The 23,805-nt window shown below is 42.2% G+C and overlaps 1 protein-coding gene across 1 annotated transcript in view; it reads right to left on the reverse strand.

Moving 5' to 3' along the window:
* The window catches only part of TRIO (trio Rho guanine nucleotide exchange factor), a 3,555,343-nt gene that overhangs the window by 2,790,955 nt on the left and 740,583 nt on the right, over nt 1-23,805 (reverse strand). The window contains 2 exon segments of the mRNA XM_077269474.1: nt 4,690-4,864; nt 20,156-20,325. Of these exon segments, the coding sequence (XP_077125589.1) occupies nt 4,690-4,864; nt 20,156-20,325 (345 nt within the window).

Below are 23,805 nucleotides of genomic sequence, written 5' to 3' on the forward strand. Positions count from 1 at the left end.
TGTCAGGGCTGAGTATTGACTTGATTTCATACAAATCTGTCCTATGTAACTGGGTTTTCTGACCAGTCAAGTGACATATTTGGGATCTCAGTTTTTTGGGACTATATTTTATACAGTTCTTATCTTGAAGGACTAATTGTGTTATCGCATATATGCTTATTACACTTCCATTTGTTATAGTGGGTATAATTGTGTGTCCTTTTGCCAACTTGCATTTTTTGTCACACATTACAGTCAACAGGTGTTCATTCATTATTTAGGCCTTAGTTGTGTTGGTCTTGCCATCCACATTGATGTCATTTTTTTGCCTAGGGCTAATCATGAGTATTATACTCTTTATCTTGGATCTGTTTTTGTGTGTACTATCCCAAAGGGATTTTTAATTGTTTTTATGTGTGTGTATTTCTGGTTCTTTAATAAAGCCTTGCTTTCTTATTTAAATATACACATTTTTGGGGATCCCTCTTTGTGCATGTATCTTTTTTCTTGCCTGTTTTCATGAGATATTTCGACATGCATCAGGTGAACCCAGTTGAAACATTTAATTGGCATTAGGGTCATTCCACATCAAGTGGACCAGTTTTAAAAATCATCCCCACTCGACCTTCTCCGATTTTGCTGAAAATTTATAAGGATGTAAATGTATGTTTGAAAAGAGGTTCTGTAAATTTTTAAGGCCAGATCTCAAATACATTGGGCACTGTTGACCTTTCACTGGAGGTTCCACCAAGCCTGCGGCTTCTGCTAAGAGGATTTTGCAAACTTTGGCACATAGCTATTAGAGTTCTATACTGGCTATGATGCTGAAATTTGGCATACTAGCTCAACTTTTGCTGCTAAACACGATTAAATTATTACCAGCTATGACAAAACAATATTTTGGCCGCAATTTTGTGTCAAAGTAGCTTGAAAAACGCGTCACATAAAATTTATGCCAAACTTTGCCCATATATAACTCAAGACCAAAAACCAATAGTAACTGGTGCTTTGCCCTGTACACCAAACATCTACATGACTTTGCATTGCTGCAATATCACAGTCAAAGCATATGTATTTGTGGAAATATTCACACCCACATATGATGAAAAACTAAAAAAAAAAACGAATTTTACCTATTTTAGGTCAAATTTCTCAAAAAGGGTACTCCTAAAATATATTAATTCTGATATCATTAGAAAGAGCACATTTTTCTCTACAAGGATAATTGTTTTTTTTTTTGGAGTCTCTCAGTTTAAGAAATGAAAAATGCCACTGAACATGGTGTTATTTATTAATACGCAATGAATGGTAACTGCACTATTCAAACCCTTGCGTTGGTCCATGGTGGTTATACCACAACCAATTCCCTAAGAGTTGGTATTATAATCCTATTAAGAGTTGTAATAATGCTGTCTTTCGAGAATTGGCAGCCCCATCGCCTAGGAGCCATGGCCGATAGCCGTGCAAGGCGAGCCTCGGGCGGTCTCTTTATCGCAGGTTCCGAAGCCTGAGGGTGGGTGTCTTTGCCTAGGATCCCAAGCCTAATATTGTGTATCTATTATTGGTTCCCAAGCCATAATGTTCAGTCTAAGTGGTCTGGAATTGTTGCTGAATTTGCAACATAATCGGTTCAGAGAAGCTGTATTGTCAGCCCATTGCTGTCCAAAAAGGTCCAAATCTTGACATTGGCACCTAAAAGTTGGTCCATTAAGGCTATATCAGACGAATTCGGTGTATCTGAACGAATGGTCAAACAAGCTCGAAAGCTTAAATGTGAACATGGGATCTTAGCCTTACCTAGAATCAAGTGTGGCAAGAAAGTTTCTGAGGAAGTGAAGAAAAAGGTGCAGGCATTTTTTGAGGATGATGAATTCAGTCGAATGTGCCCTGGTAAAAAAGACTATGTATCAGTGCGAATAGCAGGAGAAAAAAAGCAGATGCAAAAGTGACTATTACTGAGCAATATGAGGGAAATGTTTGTTGCCTATCGGGATCGGAATGGCCCTGAAATTGGATTTTCCAGGTTTTGTGAGCTTCGGCCAAAGTGGTGCGTAATCGTTGGATCTGCTGGAACACATTCCGTTTGTGTGTGTACCATTCACCAAAATGTCAAACTAATGCTTGTTACCGTATATACTCGAGTATAAGCCGAGATTTTCAGCCCAAAATTTGGGCTGAGAGTGCCCCTCTCGGCTTATACTCGAGTCATGGTCGGCGGGTGAGGGGGAGCGACGACTGTCAAATACTCACCTGCTCCCGGCGCGGCAACTGCATGTCCCACGGTCTTTGGGCATGGCAGCTTCTTCCGCTGTTCAGCGGTCACTGGTACTGCTGATTAAAGTAATGAATATGGACTCCACTCCCATAGGGGTGGAGCTGTATATTCGTTACTGTAATGAGCGGTACCATGTGACCGCTCACTACAGGAAGAAGCTGCCATGCCCGGAGACCGTGGCACATGCAGGGACCGCGTCAGGAGCGCCGGGAGCAAGTGAATATTTCATATTCACCTTTCCGCGTTCCACCGATGCTCCATCTTCCACATTCTCTGCACTGGCTGTTCAGGTCAGAGGGCGTGATGACGTATTAGTGTGTGCACCGCCCTCTGCCTGAACAGTTACTGTGGAGAGACGGGATGCTGAGGAGCAGCGACGAGAGGTGAGTATGTCATTTTTTTTTAGTGCAGCAGCAGCATTACATGTGGCACAATGTTATATGGGGCCATAATGAACTGCATGGAGCATTATATGAGGCATCTATGGGGCCATAAAGAACTGCACGGAGCATTATATGGGGCATATTTGTATATGGAGCATCTTATGGGGCCATAAAGAACTGTATAGAACATTATAAGGGGAGTATTTTAATATGGAGCATCTTTTGGGGCCATAATGAACTGTATGGAGCATTATATAGGGCTCCTGATTCAATATGGATATTCAAAAACACTTAACCTACTGATGTCTCAATTAATTTTACTTTTATTGGTATCTATTTTTATTTTTGACATTTACTGGTAGCTGCTGCATTCCCCCCCCCCCCTATTCTTATACTTGAGTCAATAAGTTTACCCAGTTTTTTTGTTGCAAAATTAGGGGGGTCGGCTTATACTCGGGTCGGCTTATACTCGAGTATATACGGTAATTTGTTTCTACATTTGGTTTTGTAATATGTGAAGGTATACTGTAAATTGTAGTGCTTGTCGTTAAAATGTATCCTTACACTGATGTAGCCTTATTATAATATATATGTATTAACTAATATGTTTAATTCTATAGGAAGTAATCAATTGCTAATAAGAGTTTTGTACCTTAATTTCCAAGGCTTTATTTTATTATTGTATGAGAAAAGTAGTATTTTATGGCATCACTTTGAATTAAAACTTACTAAATTATTAAATTAAAAGAGAAGCAATCACGTTTGATTTTTTTTTTATGAAGACGGAACTTCCGTCGAAACACGTTGTGGCTAAACCCTATCCTGTGTCATACTTTCCTTGCAGCGCTCCTGTGACTGGTTTTCACTACTAAACCCTGCTTCCATCCTCCTTTGGAGGTTCTCGGCTGGAGCTGTGGCGGTACTCGACACCCTCCCCATTCCCTGGGCTGCCTCCTCAGCGCTCCTACATGACCACTTTTTACTGACTTTGCAACATAGACTTGGCCTGTTCCCTATTATTGTGTAAATCAGCACTGCATTAGATTCGCTCGATAACTGGAGGAATTATTTATGACATAAACATGTTTCACTTTTTCTGAGTTCTTGGTTCACAGCATAATTTAATAGTACAACCAATTGCTAGCTGGGTCCTTTGCATAATTGTAAAACACATTATGAGAAATACTCTGAAAACAAAATCATTTATGGTAGAGCAAAACCAGACAGAGTAGCGGAAAAAAACATATATTTTAGTCCAGTATTATAATAAAATTTTGAAGAACAACTATCTCATTCACAAAATTATACAACTGTCCTGCCTGTCCTTACCTGTAAATAATTTACCTGCAAAACAGTATCTTTTTATTAAACAAAAGTATATCTGACATAAGGCTCAAATTTATAAAATAAATTGGCAATTCATGAAAGGTGAAATAACTGGTTAACAACTTAAATCAACACTTTTTACCATAATTCTGCTTTAACCTAAAAATAGATGTTGGACCAGGAACTGCTTTCTCATGTCCAGAATCAATTACATTATACATTAGGCAACGGATGACATATAAGAGCACGTCTGGGATAAAACCATGGTGTTTACTTATTTTTTCTTCTTAATGCATTACAGGGCTGATATATCAAAACTTTTACACCAGAGAAAAAGGCATAAAAGCTTTAAAAAGCTGCAATTTTGAAGCAGTTCTGCCAAAATGCGTGGAGCTGCGGAGGAGCCAGGATGGCATGGGGCACATCACACTCACATCAAATGCATTAAAAATGCTGCCTTTTTTAACGCCAGAAATGCTACTTCAGTATAGATTATTGGTGAGGTGCATGTCACAGCAAAGATGTGCTGAAGTTAGTGGTGAGTGCTTGAATTTGGTGCATCGTACTCCAGTGAGCACTTCATAAGACTGGTGAGTACAATGCTAGTTTTTATTAATCGGCTCCTAGGTGATTGGTACAGGAAGACATAAAATCATAATAGAGCATCCATAAAAAGTTTCAGTAAATAAATATATGTATAAAAAAATAAAGATAAATAAAACTTACATCAATTGCATCTCTTTCAAAAATGCGCAGCTGCAGAAAAAGCTCAAGTTTAACTTTTCTTTCTTGGAAAAGCTCCTCCATCTGAGATTGAGCTTCATCCAACTGTTGGAGAACGCTTTCAATATGATTAATAGAGCTGTTGTGTGGTGCTTTGTTACTGGAAAGTGCACACTCCCTTAAAACACAAAGGAGAAAAAAAGCACACAGTTTATCTTGTTCAGTTATCAAATTTTACATGAAATAATTTAAAGGGGTTGTGCACTACTAGGACAACCCCTTCTTTATTAAAATGTTTGGTCCATTTAAAATTAAAAAGACTATACTCACATCGCATGCCAGCGCCGTTCCCGCGATGTCGTCACTCGTGGTCTCAGGGCTGCCATGCTGTTGTTGTGAAATGTGATGCCAGCATCCAAGCACCATTGGCGTTGCTGTCTCTGCCTTCAAGACAAATTGAACATAAAGAGGAAGTCATGGTTGTGGCTGATCTCGGCCTTCCTCTTCATGCTCAATTTGGCAGGTGGAAAAACAGTTACGGCATAAAGTGTCACAACAACAGCACGGGAACCTTGGCGTGAGTAAGTGCTGACACTGTTGGAACTTCCTCCTGACCGGGCTGTAATGCGCTTGTGCACCTAAAATGCCGGTTTATGGGCACCACTATAAAAACGCCATGTTCTGTGAAACCCCTTCATTCCCTCTTTGAGAAAGCAACGCGAAACGCGCGTTAGGGGGTATTCAGAGTCCCAGGCAAACAACCACTACATCATGGGTAAGAAACTTTGCATCAGACTTGCACTATAACTTGCCTTTTTTGGTAGATATATGTCCACATGGACATTAGTACTATATAAATACCTATATTATATCTTTATGTGCTAATATTGGTGCCTATTCATATACCTATGCCATGGTGTTTTTTACTTTCTTTCGCCTGTGACTTGGATGTTTTTTGCACTAGGGTCTCCTTTCTTCTATTTATTGTATTGCAATTTTTGGACTACTTTATGTCTTTTAAAATTGTTGTAATAAAAATATGTACTTTTAAATTTCGTATAGAACTCCTTTTGTTTGTTTAAATACTGTTGGAACGGCGCCAGCACGGGAGGCGAGTATAGGCTTTATTTTTTAATGGGGAACAAGCTAGGGTTATAAATAGGGGTTGTCCAATTAGTGGACAACTTCTTTAATGACAAGCATACATTGTAAATTAGGTGTGCAAAGTTATGCACTTCTGTGAGGCCCCAAATCCAACAGATTGACCTGTTTTGGGGAGGAACATAAAAATGATATGTCAACTTAATTTTGTGGGTCAGTACAATTATGACTTTGATAAGGAAAAACTTCTCAGTCTCCGAAGGATGATGTCACAACCTTAATTGGGTAAGAAAGGTTTATTATAGCCACAAGAACTCTGATCTAGATTAGAACAAAACTGCTTCCATTGTGTTGAGGTACAATTCTTATATTACATAGTTACATAGTTATTAAGGTTGAAGGAAGACTAAGTCCATCTAGTTCAACCCATAGCCTAACCTAACATGCCCTAACATGTTGATCCAGGGGAAGGCAAAAAAAACCCATGTGGCAAAGAGTAACTCCACCATGGGGAAAAAAATTCCTTCCCGACCCCACATACGGCAATCAGACTAGTTCCCTGGATCAATGCCTTATCAAGGAATCTAGTGTATATACCCTGTAACATTATACTTTTCCAGAAAGGTATCCAGTCCCCTCTTAAATTTAAGTAATGAATCACTCATTACAACATCATACGGCAGAGAGTTCCATAGTCTCACTGCTCTTACAGTAAAGAATCCGCATCTGTTATTATGCTTAAACCTTCTTTCCTCCAGACGTAGAGGATGCCCCCTTGTCCCTGTCTCAGGTCTATGATTAAAAAGATCACCAGAAAGGTCTTTGTACTGTCCCCTCATATATTTATACATTAAAATAAGATCACCCCTTAGTCTTCGTTTTTCCAAACTAAATAGCCCCAAGTGTAATAACCTATCTTGGTATTGCAGACCCCCCAGTCCTCTAATAACCTTGGTCGCTCTTCTCTGCACCCGCTCCAGTTCAGCTATGTATTTCTTATACACTGGAGACCAGAACTGTGCACAGTATTCTAAGTGTGGTCGAACTAGTGACTTGTATAGAGGTAAAATTATGTTCTCCTCATGAGCATCTCTGCCTCTTTTAATACATCCCATTATTTTATTTGCCTTTGTAGCAGCTGCCTGACACTGGCCACTGAATATGAGTTTGTCATCCACCCATACACCCAGGTCTTTTTCATTGACGGTTTTGCCCAGAGTTTTAGAATTAAGCACATAGTTACACATCTTATTACTTCTACCCAAGTGCATGGCCTTGTATTTATCCCCATTAAAGCTCAATTGCCATTTATCAGCCCAAGCTTCTAGTTTACATAAATCATCCTGTAATATAAAATTGTCCTCCCCTGTATTGATTACCCTGCAGAGTTTAGTGTCATCTGCAAATATTGAAATTCTATTCTGAATGCCCCCTACAAGGTCATTAATAAATATGTTAAAAAGAAGAGGGCCCAATACTGACCCCTGTGGTACCCCACTGCTAACCGCGACCCAGACTGAGTGTGCTCTATTAATAACCACCTTTTGTTTCCTATCCCTGAGCCAACTTTCAACCCACTTACACATATTTTCCCCTATCCCCATTATTCTCATTTTATGTATCAACCTTTTGTGTGGCACCGTATCAAAAGCTTTTGAAAAGTATATATACACTACATCTACTGGGTTCCCTTGGTCCAGTCCGGAAGTTACCTCTTCATAGAAGCTGATCAAATTAGTCTGACATGAACGGTCCCTAGTAAGCCCGTGCTGATACTGGGTCATGAGGTTATTCCTCTTCAGATACTCCAGTATAGCATCCCTTAGAATGCCCTCCAGGATTTTACCCACAGTAGAGGTTAAGCTTACTGGCCTATAATTTCCGAGTTCAGTTTTTGTCCCCTTTTTGAATTTTGGCACCACATTTGCTATACACCAGTCCTGTGGTACAGACCCTGTTATTATGGAGTCTTTAAAGATTAAAAATACTGGTCTATCAATGACTGTACTTAATTCCTGCAGTACTCGGGGGTGTATCCCATCCGGGCCCGGAGATTTGTCAATTTTAGTGATTTTTAGACGCCGCCGTACTTCCTGCTGGGTTAAGCAGGTGACACTTAATGGGGAATATTTGTTATCACTGATCATATTGTCTGCCATGGGATTTTCTTGTGTAAATACTGATGAAAAAAAAGTCATTAAGCATATTGGCTTTTTCCTCATCCTCATCCACCATTTCCCCCAGACTATTTTTAAGGGGGCCAACACTTTCATTTTTTAGTTTCTTACTATATATGTAGTTAAATAATATTTTGGGATTATTTTTACTCTCTCTGGCAATGAGTCTCCCTGTCTCAATTTTTGCTGCCTTGATTTGCATTTTACAGAATTTATTTAATTTTCTGTATTTATTTAATGCCTCATCACTACCTACTTCCTTTAATTCTCTAAATGCTTTCTTTTTGTCACTTATTGCGCCCCTTACAGCTCTATTTAGCCATATTGGTTTCCTCCTATTTCTAGCATGTTTATTCCCATACGGTATATACTGTGCACAGGTCCTATCCAGGATGCTAATAAACGTCTCCCATTTTCTTTGTGTATTTTTATGTCTCAGGATATCGCCCAGTTAATTGCACAAAGATCATCTCTCATCCGTTGGAAATTTGCCCTCCTTAAGTTTAGTGTCCTTGTCACCCCTCTACTACACATCTTATTAAAGGATACATGAAAACTTATTATTTTGTGATCACTATTCCCCAAGTGACCTCCAACCCTTATATTTGATATGTGGTCTGGCCTGTTGGTTAATATTAGGTCTAGCAGTGCCCCCCTTCTTGTTGGGTCCTGAACCAGTTGTGAAAGGTAATTGTCTCTCATAGTTGTCAAAAACCAATTTGCTGGAATTTCCCTTTGCTGGAACTGCAGGTTTCTGCTCCCCAATCTACTTCAGGGTAGCTGAAGTCCCCCATAATAATGACTTCTCCTTGAGTAGCAGCTTCATCTATTTGCTTTACGAGGATATTCTCCATTGCTTCCATTATTTTTGGAGATTTATAACAAACCCCTATCAGTAATTTATTATTTTTCCCCCTCCCCTTATCTCCACCCACAGGGACTCTACATTTTCATTAAATTCACCTATATTATCTTGCCGGATAGGTTTTAAGGACGATTTTACATAAAGACACACCCCTCCCCCTCGCTTATCTGTACGGTCATTTCTGAAAAGGCTATAGCCCTGCAAGCTAACAGCCCAGTCATGGCTCTCATCCAGCCATGTTTCAGATATCCCCACCATGTCATAATTATGCTCCAACAACATTAATTCTAATTCGTCCAATTTGTTGGCGAGGCTTCTGGCATTAGTATACATGCACTTGATGTTCCTCTCTGTACCTCTATTCTTTCTTACATTATTAACTGTTCTAACCCCACCCCCCATGCCACCGCCACCCCCAACTTCCTTATTTGTGCCCAGGTCTCTATCTGCCCTATCTTCCCCTCCTATAAATTGAATACCCTTCCCCCCAAACCATAGTTTAAACACTCCTCCAACTTTCTAGCCATTTTCTCCCCCAGCACAGCTGCACCTTCCTCATTGAGGTGCAGCCCGTATCTAGCGTAGAGCCTGTAGCCCACTGAGAAGTCGGCCCAGTTCTGCAGGAACCCAAACCCCTCCTTCCTACACCAGTTTTTGAGCCACTTATTAACCTCCATAATCTCCCATTGCCTCTCTGGCGTGGGCCGTGGTACAGGCAGTATTTCGGAAAATACCATATTGGAGGGCCTTGCTTTCAGCTTGCAGCCTAATTCCCTGAAATCATCTTTAAGGACCTTCCACCTACCTCTAACTTTGTCATTTGTGCCAATGTGCACCATGACCGCTGGGTCCTCACCAGCCCCTCCCAGTAATTTGTCCACCCGATCAGCGATGTGTCGGACTCGAGCGCCAGGTAGGCAGCACACCGTCCGACGATCCCTGTCTTTGTGACAGATTGCCCTATTTGTTCCCCTAATAATTGAGTCCCCCACTACCAGCACGTATCTGGCTTGCCCTGCTCTCCTATTTCCCTCCTTACTGTAGCAGTCACTCCTCCGGTTTTCAGAGGACATGCCTGGCTGCAGCAGTGCTACCCCTGTACTGGCATCCCCCTTATCTGCCAACTTAGCAAACTTATTGGGGTGTGCCAGATCAGGACTAGCCTCCCTGGCACTCTTCCCTCTACCCCGCTTTCCGAATGTCACCCAGCTAGCTACTTCACTGTCCTGCAGCTCCATCCTACCATCCCCCCTCATCTATCCCATTGAGCGTCTGCTCAGTGAGCAGAAGACTCCTCTCCATCTTGTCTATGGATCTCAGTGTTGCCAGCTGCACATTTACTTCCAGAATCTGGGCTTCCAAATGCTCAACGTGCTCACATCTCGCACAGCAGTATGCACCCTCGACCGGCTGCTCAAGGACTGCATACATGTGGCAATATGTGCACTGGATGGCATTAACAATAGTGGAGCACATTTCCTAATGGGGATTGCACCAGGCAGAAACGTTAAATAAAAATAAATACAAAGTATTAATAAAATACAGACAGCAATTCAGCAATTCCTCCCTTGGAAACTCCCTGAATCCAAAGTCACTGAATCTCAAGTCACACACTTACCGCTGTTCACACTTACGCTCAGGTCACACTCAGCTCGCTCACACTCGCTAAGCTGAAGATTTAATTTTTTTTTTCCCTCAGCAACAATCCACCTTGCTGTTCAATGCTCTACCAAAAAGGATGATGAAAAGGATGAAAAGGATGATGAAAGAATATGCATGTTATCAAAAGTACAGGAATTGGAAAAACAATTGTGTGAGGCCCAGAATGCATTGGTTATATCACAATGTCAGAATAAGCTATTAATAGACAGATGGGATAGATATTAGCATGTTGCAAAAAAGGCACCCGTACGTGTAGCAGAGTATAAGAACAGAAGGAGGAGAGGGAAGGTGAATAAAAATAAAGTAGCTTTGACCATAGCCAAAGCAGGGAAAGGGGTATTGGGGTGCATCGTAATTCTTGGCAGCCCAGCCACTCACTGCATAGGCAATAACAGCATAGGAGACCCACTGTTTAATAATGGCCCTTTAAGAATATTAATGCCACCTGATGTCCCTCTAAAATAGTTTGTGATTTTAAGTCATAAATGAAACAAGATGGGTCTGCTTATGTGTCACACACCACATTGGCCAGCTAGGGTTGTTAATTGTTACAATGACATTTCCCAGTGAATGCATTTGTATTGGTTGAAAGCAATGTTAAAGTTGAAAAACGCATCAAAAACGCTGCGTATGAACATAGCCCAAGTGGTGGAGGGACATTTTTGTTTGGAGTTAATTATTTTGCCTTATATACAAGTCATTACCCTGGAAAAGATGTTCCTTAACATATTTCCCAGCAAAATCCATTTGGGTTTAGGTTTTGTATGTTTTTTGATGCACCTGTAAAAATGGCGTGAAACTCTGACAACATTGTTTACAGCTGTGACCTACGAGTCAGAAATGCATCCAGGGACATTTGCCATGATGTTCTCGTGCCACTTGAGCAGTGTTTCCATCATTTTCAGACGTTTTTAGACCTTAACACCTTTCTGACATTAGACGTACTATCCCGTCGAGGTGGGGTGGGCCCGTATGACCACCGACGGGATAGTACGTCATATGTGATCGGCCGCGCTCACGGGGGGAGGGCGGACGATCGCGGCCGGGTGTCAGCTGACTATCGCAGCTGACATCCGGCACTATGTGCCAGGAGCGGTCACGGACCGCCCCCGGCACATTAACCCCCGGCACACTGTGATCAAACATGATCGCAGTGTTCCGGCGGTATAGGGAAACATCGCGCAGAGAGGGGGCTCCCTGCGTTCTTCCCTGAGACCCCCAGAGCAACGCAATGTGATCGCGTTGCTCCAAGGGTATCTTACCTCCTCCTCCCTTCAGCAGGCCCAGATCCAAAATGGCCGTGGCATCCAGGTCCTGCAGGGAGGTGGCTTCACAGCGCCTGCTCAGAGCAGGCACCGGGAAGCCTCCAGGAGTGCACGTCAGATCGCTGATCTGACACAGTGCACAGCAAAGTGTCAGATCAGTGATCTTACACTATAACGTGATGCCCCCCCTGGGGCAATGTTATAGTGTAAAAAAAAATATTCACATGTGTAAAAAAAAAATTCCCCCCAAAAAATATATTGTTCCTATAAATACATTTATTTATCTAAATAAAAAAACAATAAAAGTACACATATTTAGTATTGCCTCATCCTTAACGACCCGACCTATAAAACTGTCCCACTAGTTAAACCCTTCAGTGAACACCGTAAAAAAATTTAAAAAAGAGGCAAAAAACAACGCTTTATTATCATACCACCAAACAAAAAGTGGAATAACACGCGATCAAAAAGACGGATATAAAAAACCATGGTACCGCTGAAAACATCATCTTGTCCCGCAAAAAAACAAGCCCCCATACAGTGTCATCAAAGAAAAAAGAAAAAAGTTATAGTCCTTAGAATAAAGCGATGCAAAAATAATAATTTTTTCTATAAATTAGTTTTTATCGTATAAAAGCGCCAAGACATAAAAAAATGATATAAATGAGGTATCGTTGTAATCATACTGACCCGAACAATAAAACTGCTTTATCCATTTTACCAAACACAGAATGGTATAAACGCCTCCCCTAAAAGAAATTCATGAATAGCTGGTTTTTGGTCATTCTGCCTCACAAAAATAGGAATAAAAAGCGATCAAAAAATGTCACGTGCCCCAAAATGTTACCAATTAAAACGTCAACTCATCACGCAAAAAACAAGACCTCACATGACACTGTGGACCAAAATTTAGAAAAATAATAGCTCTCAAAACGTGGTAACGCAAAAAAAATTTTTTGCAATAAAAAGCGTCTTTCAGTGTGTGACGGCTGCCAATCATAAAAATCTGCTAAAAAAACCCGCTATAAAAGTAAATCAAACCCTCCTTCATTTGTTCAGACTGGCCTACCGCCTCAATGCATTAACCTAACCATCCCTGTGTGGCCCATTCAAAAAAAAAAAACATAATCAGGTTCCTCTCATCATGTTCTCATACACTTTATGCAGTTAATAGCCTCTGTGTCTGTACTGCTACACACTTAGGCTGTTAACTGGTTAATGCAGCTTTACATGAACACCCGAGCCTTACACTATGGCTGGTCCAAATAACTAAAGCAATTGTTACCATCCACCTCTTGTGTCTCCCCTTTTCCTCATAGTTTGTAAGCTTGCGAGCAGAGCCCTCATTCCTACTGGTATCTGTTTTGAACTGTGATTTCTGTTATGCTGTAATGTCTATTGTCTGTACAAGTCCCCTCTATAATTTGTAAAGCGCTGCGGAATATGTTGGCGCTATATAAATAAAAATTATTATTATTATATTATTATCACCCCCTTAGTTAGGGAAAAATTAAAAAATGTATGTATTTCCATTTTCCCATTAGGGTTAGGGCTAGGGTTAGGGTTAGGGTTACGGCTAGGGTTGGGGCTAGGGTTAAGGCTACAGTAAGGGTTGGGGCTAAAGTTAGGGTTGGGGCTAAAGTTAGGGTTAGGATTACACTTACGGTTGGGAATAGGGTTGGGATTAGGGGTGTGTCAGGGTTAGGGGTGTGGTTAGGGTTACCATTGGGATTAGGGTTAGGGATGTGTCTGCATTAGGGTTTCAGTTATAATTGGGGGGTTCCCACTGTTTAGGCACATCAGGGGCTCTCCAAACGCGACATGGCGTCCGATCTCAATTCCAGCCAATTCTGTGTTGAAAAAGTAAAACAGTGTTCCTTCCCTTCCCAGCTCTCCTGTGCGCCCAAATAGGGGTTTACCCCAACATATGGGGTATCAGCTTACTCAGGACACATTGGACAACAACTTTTGGGGTCCAATTTCTCCTATTACCCTTAGGAAAATACAAAACTGGGGGCAAAAAAATATTTTTTGTGGAAAAAAAAAGATTTTTTTATTTTCACGGTTCTGCGTTATAAAATGTAGTGAATCACTTGGGGGATTAAAGTTCTCACAACACATCTAGATAAGTTCCTTGGGGGGGGTCTAGTTTCCAATATGGGGTCACTTGTGGGGGGTTTCTACTGTTTAGGTACATTAGGGGCTCTGCAAACGCAATGTGACGCCTGCAGACCAATCCATCTAAGTCTGCATTCCAAATGACGCTCCTTCTCTTCCGAGCTCCGCCATGCGCTCAAACGGTGGTTCCACCCCACATATGGGGTATCAGCGTACTCAGGACAAATTGGACAAATTGGACAACTTTTAGGGTCCACTTTCTTCTCTTACCCTTGGTAAAATAAAAAAATTGGGGGCTAAAAGATCATTTTTGTGAAAAAATATGATTTTTTTTTATTTTTACGGCTCTGCATTATAAACTTCTGTGAATCACTTAATTTGTCAAAGTGCTCACCACACATCTAGATAAGTTCCTTAGGGGGTCTACTTTCCAAAATGGTGTCACTTGTGGGGGGTTTCAGTGTTTAGGCACATCAGGGGCTCCTCCAAACGCAACATGGCATCACATCTAAATTCCAATCAATTTTGCATTGAAAAGTCAAATGGCGCTCCTTCGCTTCCGAGCTCTGCCATGCGCCCAAACAGTGGTTTACCCCCACATATGGGGTATCAGCGTACTCAGGACAAATTGTACAACTTTTGGGGTCCATTTTCTCCTGTTGCCCTTGGTAAAATAAAACAAATTGGAACTGAAGTAAATTTTTTGTGAAAAAAAAGTTAAATGTTAATTTTTATTTAAACATTTCAAAAATTCCTGTGAAACACCTGAAGGGTTAATAAACTTCTTGAATGTGGTTTTGAGCACCTTGAGGGGTGCAGTTTTTAGAATGGTGTCACACTTAGTTATTTTCTATCATATAGACCCCTCAAAATGACTTCAAATGAGATGTAGTCCCTACAAAAAAAATGGTGGTGTAAAAATGAGAAATTGCTGGTCAACTTTTAACCCTTATAACTCCCTAACAAAAAAAACAAAATCGGTTCCAAAATTGTGCTGATGTAAAGTAGACATGTGGGAAATGTTACTTATTAAGTATTTTGTGTGACATATTTCTGTGATGTAATTGCATAAAAGTTCAAAGTTGGAAAATTGCTAAATTTTCAAAATTTTCGCCAAATTTCCTTTTTTTTCAAAAATAAATGCAGGCAATATCAAAGAAATTGTACCACTTTCATGAAGTACAATATGTCACAAGAAAACAATGTCAGAATCACCGGGATCCGTTTGAAGCGTTCCAGAGTTATAACCTCATAAAGGGACAGTGGTCAGAATTGTAAAAATTGGCCTGGTCATTAACGTGCAAACCACCCTTGGGGGTAAAGGGGTTAAAAGGACCCACAGGGGTGATCACGGTAAAAATACTTGGGTCTCCCATAGACTTACATTGGGTTCGTTGTTCTGTCCGAGTACCCGAGTATTCCAATTTGCTGGACCCGAGCAACGAGCACCCGAGCATTTTAGTGCTCACTCATCACTACACCTGTGTAGTTGCCATCTTTACTTGGGCCCGCTGCACCATGATAGTGCATTTGATTCAAGGCCTAGATAGGTAAGCACCTTTGCCTCTTTTTTGGTGTTTATGCTAGAATAGTGGAGGTTTTTTCCTCTTTTTCCTCCTATTGTGGTTTTTGCTGTTAGAGTAGAACAGTCATGTTTGAGGACCCTTAACGTGGGTTGCCAGCTTACGTATTGTGGCCATAATATAAATTAATACCTTACATATGTTGATATGTTTTTGTGCACTTTATTTTTACTTTTCGGGGTGCAGTTGGGCCCAGATGGCTCTGTAGACTGTGGCCTCTGTTCACACAGGATGCATTACAGTTAGCACTGGGCAGCCTGCCACAGGGCGTTATTAATAGGCTATGATCCAGATGCTTTGCATTTTCTGTGTGAACACTGCTGCAGATTATTTATTTGCACTAGTGTGCCAAATGGTCAATCCCTGATTGTAGGCTGGTTGTCTCATTGGTATTATTGCACCTGTGTAGTTGCCATCTTTACTTGGGCCCGCTGCACCATGATAGTGCATTTGGTTCAAGGCATAGACAGGTAAGCACCTTTGCCTGTTTTTTTGATATTCTGAATCTTGCAATCCTGTTTTAGTTTATTAAGAAACAAAGTGGAGAAATATATACATAATTATTGTATATACAAACGAAATTAGCATTTTCCCTCTCCTAAACTTAATACTCCTGTTAATGTCTGTTAGACTGGAGCATCAGCAGTAAGATTCATAAAAAAAAATACTCATGTTAATGTATGTAAGACTGGAGCATCAGCAGTAAGATTCACAAAAAAAAAAAAAAAAAAAAAAGATTGTAGCAATATGACTCCGTATCTAAGCCCTGGTCTCAGAAAAAAATATGATCAGAATTTTAAAAAAAAAGCATTTTCAGTAGCCTGTAGAAAATACAGCAGACTACAAGAGTACAGGTGGGTAATTTATTCCCTGTCTATTATTTATTTATTTACTAGATGGTGGCCCGATTCTAACGCATCGGGTATTCTAGAATATGTATGCGTAGTATATTGTGCAGCTCACGCAGTACATTGTGCAGCGCACGCAGTACATTGTGCAGCCCACGCAGTACATTGCGCAGCCCACGCAGTACATTGGGCAGCCCACGCAGTACATTGCGCAGCCCACGCAGTACATTGCGCAGCCCACGCAGTACATTGCGCAGCCCACGCAGTACATTGTGCAGCCCACGCAGTACATTGCGCAGCCCACGCAGTACATTGCGCAGCCCACATAGTATATTGCACAGCCACGTAGTATATTGCCCAGCCACGTAGTATATAGCACAGCCCATGTAGTATATTGCACAGCCCATGTAGTATATTGCCTAGCCACGTATATAGCACAGCCAATGTAGTATATTGCCCAGCTGCGTAGTATATAGCACAGCCCATGTAGTATATAGCATAGCCCATGTAGTATATTTCCCAGCCCACGCAGTATATAGCAATGTGGGCATCATATCCCTGTTAAAAAAAGAAATAAAATAAAAAATAGTTATATACTCACCTTTCGGAGACAGCTACGTCATCATCTCGCGAGATCGCAGCATGGAGCAGGAGGAGCGGGTAAGGCCTGTTGTCGATTGGAGGGGCCGACGGACGGTGAGTATCTAACAATTTTTTTATTTTTTTATTATTTTTAACATTAGATCGTTTTACTATTCATGCCGCATAGGCAGCATGAATAGTAAAAAGTTGGTCACACAGGGTTAATAGCAGCGGTAACGGAGTGCATTACACCACGGCATAACGCGGTCCGTTACCGTTGCCATTAACCCTGTGTGAGGGCAGACTGGAGGGGAGTACGGTGCGGGCTCTGACTGCGGAGAGGAAGGAGCGGCCAGTTTTCCGCCGGACTGTGCCCGTCGCTGATTGGTCGTGGCTGATTGGTCGTGGCTGTTTTGCCACGACCAATCAGTGACTTTGATTCCATGACAGACAGAGGCCGCGACCAATGAATATCCGCGACAGACAGACAGACAGAAGGACAGACAGAAAGAAAGACGGAAGTGACCCTTAGACAATTATATAGTAGATACATTCTTTTATCCTTGTGGTGACATGATTATCAGTGGGTGCTAATTGTCTGCTGTCCTGGCAGTATTCAGAAAGACCGCATGGACCAAGGCTCATCCCATTGAAAGTCTGCACTCTTTCCCCAGGGCATACTACTACTCTGACAACACAGCACAATGGTAAAACAGTGTGGCAATGCTTTATTAAACCACCAACAGAAAAAAAAACAGAAGACAGTGCCAGCATATACACAAGAAGTTGCAAATTACAGAGTCTCACCCTTCCACTGACTTGCCGGATTTAGAGTAGCTGCGACTTCAGGGCTTCCAGGGCTGACTACCCCACCAGTGGCAGCCTGCTTTTTGGGGGCACCCATAGAAAGGAGGTAGTGACAAACTTAGGAAGCTCATCACACTGTAACGGGAGTTAGTGGACAATATTCAGTGCTGCCGACAGAATGGAAACGCATATCCCAGTATGGTACAGTAAGGTGGTGGTATATTTCAACGCGTTTCAAAGCATATAACTTCTTGCCCCGGAAAAGTTCAGTGGATCCGCTGCGGCTGATTTTCTACATTATATGCGTCTTTAAAGGGAACCTGTCATCCCCCCCCCCCCCCCCAGTCGTTTCAAACTAAAAGAGCCACCTTGTGCAGCAGTAATGCTGCATTCTGACAAGGTGGCTCTTTTAGTTCTTGGTGCTGTAACTAGAGAAATAATCTGTTTTTTAATTTGTCAGAAATACCTGGGTCTTCAGTCAAGGAGGCCGGCGTTTTCCCCCTGCTTTAGACGCCACACAGCTGTCACTCACATCATCTTGGCGCCGGGCGCCGCCTCCTCCTTGCCGCTGTTTGCAAAATAGCCAGCGCCTGCGCTCTATTCCCCTGCCCGGTGCAGTGAGCGCTGCCCGTCTTTCCTCATATGCAGCCCAGCTGACTGCGCCTGCGCGGCCGCCCTGCCTGTGAATCCCAGCCCCGCAATGTGAATAAATCATAAGTCACTGCGGGGCTGGGAATCACAAGCAGGGCGGCCGCGCAGGCGCAGTCAGCTGGACTGCATATGAGGAAAGATGGGCAGCGCTCACTGCGCCTGCACCAGGCAGGGGAAAAGAGCGCAGGCGCCGGCTATTTTGAAAACAGCGGTGAGCAGGAGGCGGCGCCCGGCACCAAGAAGATGTGAGTGGCAGCTGTGTGAGGTCTAAAGCAGGGGGGAAAAGCCGGCCTCCTTGACTGAAGACCAGGTATTTCTTACAAATTAAAAAACGGATTATTTCTCTAGCTACAGCACCCAGAACTAAAAGAGCCACCTTGTCAGAATGCAGCATTACTGCTGCACAAGGTGGCTCTTTTAGTTTGAAACAACTGGGGGGGTGACAGGTTCCCTTTAACAGATTGAACAGGCAAGTTTAATCTGAGTGGTAAACTAACTGTATTTCTCGGATAAGACCCTGTTTGCACTGATTTCTCCTACAGTTTCTTGGTAAACTTAGGAAGCTGATAGTCCATTTAAGTACGTGATCAGGTGATGGGAGGGTCTCAACTTGGCTAATCCGAATGTCTCCATGTGCCCGGGTGACTGGTGGGTCCCAACCTGGCTTCTCCAAACATCTCCATGGGTTCATATCTGTATTCTTCCAGCTAGGGCTGTGGTCATTTAGGCATCCTGTACAATGTCAAATCTGTGTCTCTCTTGATGGAGCCATGTTGTTGTAGCTGCTGTTCTGTAGAGTCTCTCCTTATAGAAATATATAGATCCTTTTTTATACCCACTATTGTTGGTACAGGGCACCATCCACTGGTCAGGTGAAGGAGGAATGATATTAATTCTCATTGTTTGAGTATTTTATCAATCTGCATAGTTTAGCCTTCACTGGTTTGCAGTCAAGGTGCATCCACATATAAAAGGGGGAATCAACATATTAAAAACAAATATTGTTTAATGACCCTGCGTCCCTGTCCTCCAAGAATAGCAGTACAATAAACTGTAGGAGCTGATATCAGAGGTGAACAGAAGCCATTCAACAATTCACAAATATCAATTCAAGAGTCAAAGTTCAAACTCATGAATAATAGTCCTACCCTACTGAAAATATATGTCTGGCATTAATAAGGTTAAATTCTGTGTCGGCACAACCCCTTGCAGGTGCTGGCTGTATTACATAGCTAGCACAAGTCTAACTACTTTGATCACAGCTCACAACAAGTTCACCAGTCTGCTACATTAGGTGCTACTGTCCATTCAAACACTTATTAATTTACTGAAGGGTATGTGTTACGTTTTTGTTTCGAGTTTTGCCTCTTTAGTGGCTAGTGTGAACGTTCGTTTACACACAGCATGCACACCAACTTCTACTACATTTCACTGCTTCAGGTTTTTTGTTTCACTTTTTTTGGTACCCTGTGCAAATAAAGGTGTAGCCTACCTTTTCATTGAGCTGAATATTAGTCATGTAGAAAAACTTTAACACTGAAAGATAATCTAACTTTCAAAGAAGAAACTGGAAATTTTGGAAAAGTCATTATCCCACCATAAAAAACAAAAGGGGGAAATACATGGGTAAAAAAAGATCTTTTTTGGCATTATCCTCAAAATCAAAAATTCCAATTGTAGCAGACTTGCTTAAATTAGTTTAAATAGGTTTGTAAAAAAAACTACATTTTTTATTCCTAAAACTCATATAAAGTAAAATATTTCTTAGTGCATCTGTAAAAACACTATAAAACAAATGTATGCCAATTACCTTAACTGTTGGATAAGATCTTCACCTTCTTTAATTATATTCACTGTAAACTGGAGAGATTTTTGTTGTTGCTGTCCAAATCGCTTTATTAAGTCTTGAACAGCTTCAACTGACTCGGCATAGACATCATCCAGAAGTTCCTTTTGCAAGTCCTCCATCCAGGTCCACAACTAGAATGCAAAAATATAAAATATAATTTTCTTCTAAATTAATCACTGAAAAAAAAAATTGCTCAAATATTTTTAATAATTATATTACATTAATGGCAAAAAAGAATATAACCTTTTGCACACATGGGTACATACTGCATATACTCGAGTATAAGCCAACCCGAGTATAAGCCGAGACCCCTAATTTTGCCACAAAAAACTGGAAAAACTTAATGTCTCGAGTATAAGCCTAGGGTGGGAAATGCAGCAGCTACTGGTAAATTTCAAAAATAAAAATAGTTACCAATAAAAGTAAAATTAATTGAGCCATCAGTAGGTTAAGTGTTTTTGAATATCCATAATGAATCAGGAGCCCCATATAATGCTCCATACAGTTCATGATGGGCCCCATAAGATGCTCCATACAAAATATGCCCCATATAATGCTCCATGAAGGTTGATGGCCCCATAAGATGCTCCATAGAAAATGTGCCCCATACAATCCTGCATAAAGGTTGATTATGGCCTCATAAGATGCTCCATAGAAAATGTGCCCCATACAATCCTGCATAAAGGTTGATGGCCCCATAAGATGCTCCATAGACAATGTGCCCCATACATTCCTGCATAGGTTGATTATGGCCCCATAAGATGCACCATAGAAAATGTGCCCCACACAATCCTGCATAAAGGTTGATGGCCCCATAAGATGCTCCATAGAAACATTTGCCCCATAGGCTGCTGCTGTGATTTAAAAAAATAAATAAAATACATACTCACCTCTTGTCCTGAGCAGGAGGGTACACCGGCACCTGCTATATTCACCTTTCCCCTTTCCAGTGCTGCGCACCGCTCAGTCTTCCGAATCCTCTGCAGTGTCTGTTCAGGCAGAGGGCGACGCGCACACTAAACACGTCATCGCGCCCTCTGACCTGAAAGTCACAGGCAGAGAACGTGGAAGACGGAGTGGCACGCAGCGGTGGAACGGGGACAGGTGAATATCAGAATGGTCACGTTCCCCCGTTATACTCACCTGCTCCCGGCGCGGTCCCTGGCAGACTCTCACTGACAGATGGTCTCCGGGCGCCAACAGCTTCTTCCTATGTTCAGCGGTCACATCGTACCGCTCATTAAAGTAATAAATACTTTAATGAGTGGTACGACGTGACCGCTGAACACAGGAGGAGCTGTGGGCGCTGGAGAAGCAGGGACATGCAGAGATGTGCTGGGAGCAGGTGAGTATGATGTGTCAGCCGCCGCTCCCCCTCCCCCGCCGACCCCCTGGGACAACGACTCAAGTATAAGCAGAGAGGGGTACTTTCAACCTAAAAAAATGGGCTGAAAATCTCGGCTTATACTCGATTATATACGGTATGTACATACCTGTAGGCTCTGGACAGGGAGGAATAATATTGTGATAATACATGATGGTTTTTACCACAGATTTTTGTTAAAATATAAAAGGCACACAAACATAACACATGAGTTTTGACTATGGTGATATATTTAGAGTCATTGTGAAACAGATCACAGATACATTAGTGCATGAAGAATCCACAGGTTTTGCATTACTGTCATGTTGACAAGACAGAAAAATATAGGTTCCAGCCATAACATCATCACATCTTCAATGATATAGACCAGACCTGGGCGAAGTGTGGCTCGCGGACCGAGACAGTCGTGGGTCTGGAAACCAGGGGTCCACGGGCTGCCCTGTGCCCGCCCACTCGCTGTCTCCATCTGTGCTGACTTCTTTGGTGGAGGAGGGGCCTCCATCCGCTTCCTCCACCAATTAGCGTGTGAAACAGCTGATGCTATGACATAATTTCATAGAGTCAGCTGTGTACTGCGGAGAGTCAGTGCACCAGAGACATGAACAGAAGCAGAAAGCCGGGGAAAAGGACCAAGGTGAGTATGTGATGGTCTTTTATTTTTCATGTGTATGGGATGTTTGGGGGATATGAAGAGGCTATGGAGGTGCCTTGCAGCACATGGGGAAGCTATCGGGGAGACATGCTGCACATAGGGAGGCTAAGGAGGTAACATGCAGTATATGGGGAGGTTATGGGGGTCTCGTGCTGTAGATAGGGAGGTTGTGTGGGGCTCATGCTGCATATGGGGAGGCTGTGTGGGAGCTCTTACAGTATATGTGGGGCTGATACAATATACAGAAAGGGATGTTAGCAACACTTAATTCTACTCAATATTAAGCAATATAGTTAATATTAATATAATTATCAATAACAATATAATTATAATATATTGACTATTAATATTGAGCAGAATTCATGCCGCATATGGGGGAGCCTGTGTGGGGCTCATGTTGTATATAGGGGGGCTGTGTGGGGCTCATGCTATATATATATAGGGAGGCTGTGTGAGGCTCATGCTGAATATGGGGAGGCTCTGGGGCTCATGCTATGTATAGGGAGGCTGTGTGGGGCTCATGCTGCATATTGTGGAGAGGCTGTGTGAGGCTCATGTCGCATATGGGGGAGGATGTGTGAGGCTCATGCCGAATAAGGGGAGGTTGTGTGGGGCTCATGCTGTATATGGGGAGGCTGTGTGGAGTTCATGCTGCATATGAGGGAGGCAATGTGGGGCTTATGCCGCATATGGGGAGGCAGTGTGGGCTTATGCTGCATATGGGGAGGTTGTGTGGGGTTCATGCTGCATATGGGGGAGGCTGTGAGGGGCTCTCACAGTATATAAGGGGCTGTTGGGGGGCTCATGATATACAGAAGGGGCTGTACTCGGGTTCAAATGATATATAAGGGGATGTCAGCATACTTAATTATGCTCAAAATTAAGTAATACAATAAAAATATAATGATCAATAATATAATAATTATACTATTATTTATTTATATAGCACCATTAATTCCATGGTGCTGTACATAAGAAGGGGTTACATACAAAGTTATAGATATTGTTTACAGTAAACAAATTTACGATGACAGACTGGTACAGAGGGGAGAGGACCCTGTCCTTGCAGACTTACATTCTAAGGGATTATAGGGAAGAGCCAGAAGGTTGGGGTGCAGCAGCTCTGGTGGTGGTGAGGCGGCAGAATGGTTATTGCAGGCTGTAAGCTTTCCTGAAGACATGGGTTTTCAGGTTCTATCTAAAGGATCCAAGGGTGGTGGATAATCGGACGTGTTGAAGCGTGGATTTCCAGAGGATGGTGGATATTCGGGAGAAATCTTGGAGGCGGTTGTGTGAAGAACGAATAAGTGTGGAGGAGATTAGGAGGTCTTGGGAGGATTGAAGATTAAGTGAGGGAAGGTATTGAGAGATTAGTTCAGAGATATAGGGAGGGGACAGGTCGTGGATGGCATTGTAGGTCAGTGTTAGTAGTTTGAACTGGATTCATTGGGGAATTGGGAGCCAGTGGAAGGATTTGCAGAGGGGAGAAACAGGGGAGTAGCGAGGAGAGAGGTGGATTAGTCGGGCAGCAGAGTTGAGGAAAGACTGGAGAGGTGCAAGAGAGTTAGCAGGGAG

Source organism: Ranitomeya variabilis, chromosome 6 (assembly GCF_051348905.1).
Source record: "Ranitomeya variabilis isolate aRanVar5 chromosome 6, aRanVar5.hap1, whole genome shotgun sequence".
NCBI classification, from domain to species: domain Eukaryota; kingdom Metazoa; phylum Chordata; class Amphibia; order Anura; family Dendrobatidae; genus Ranitomeya; species Ranitomeya variabilis.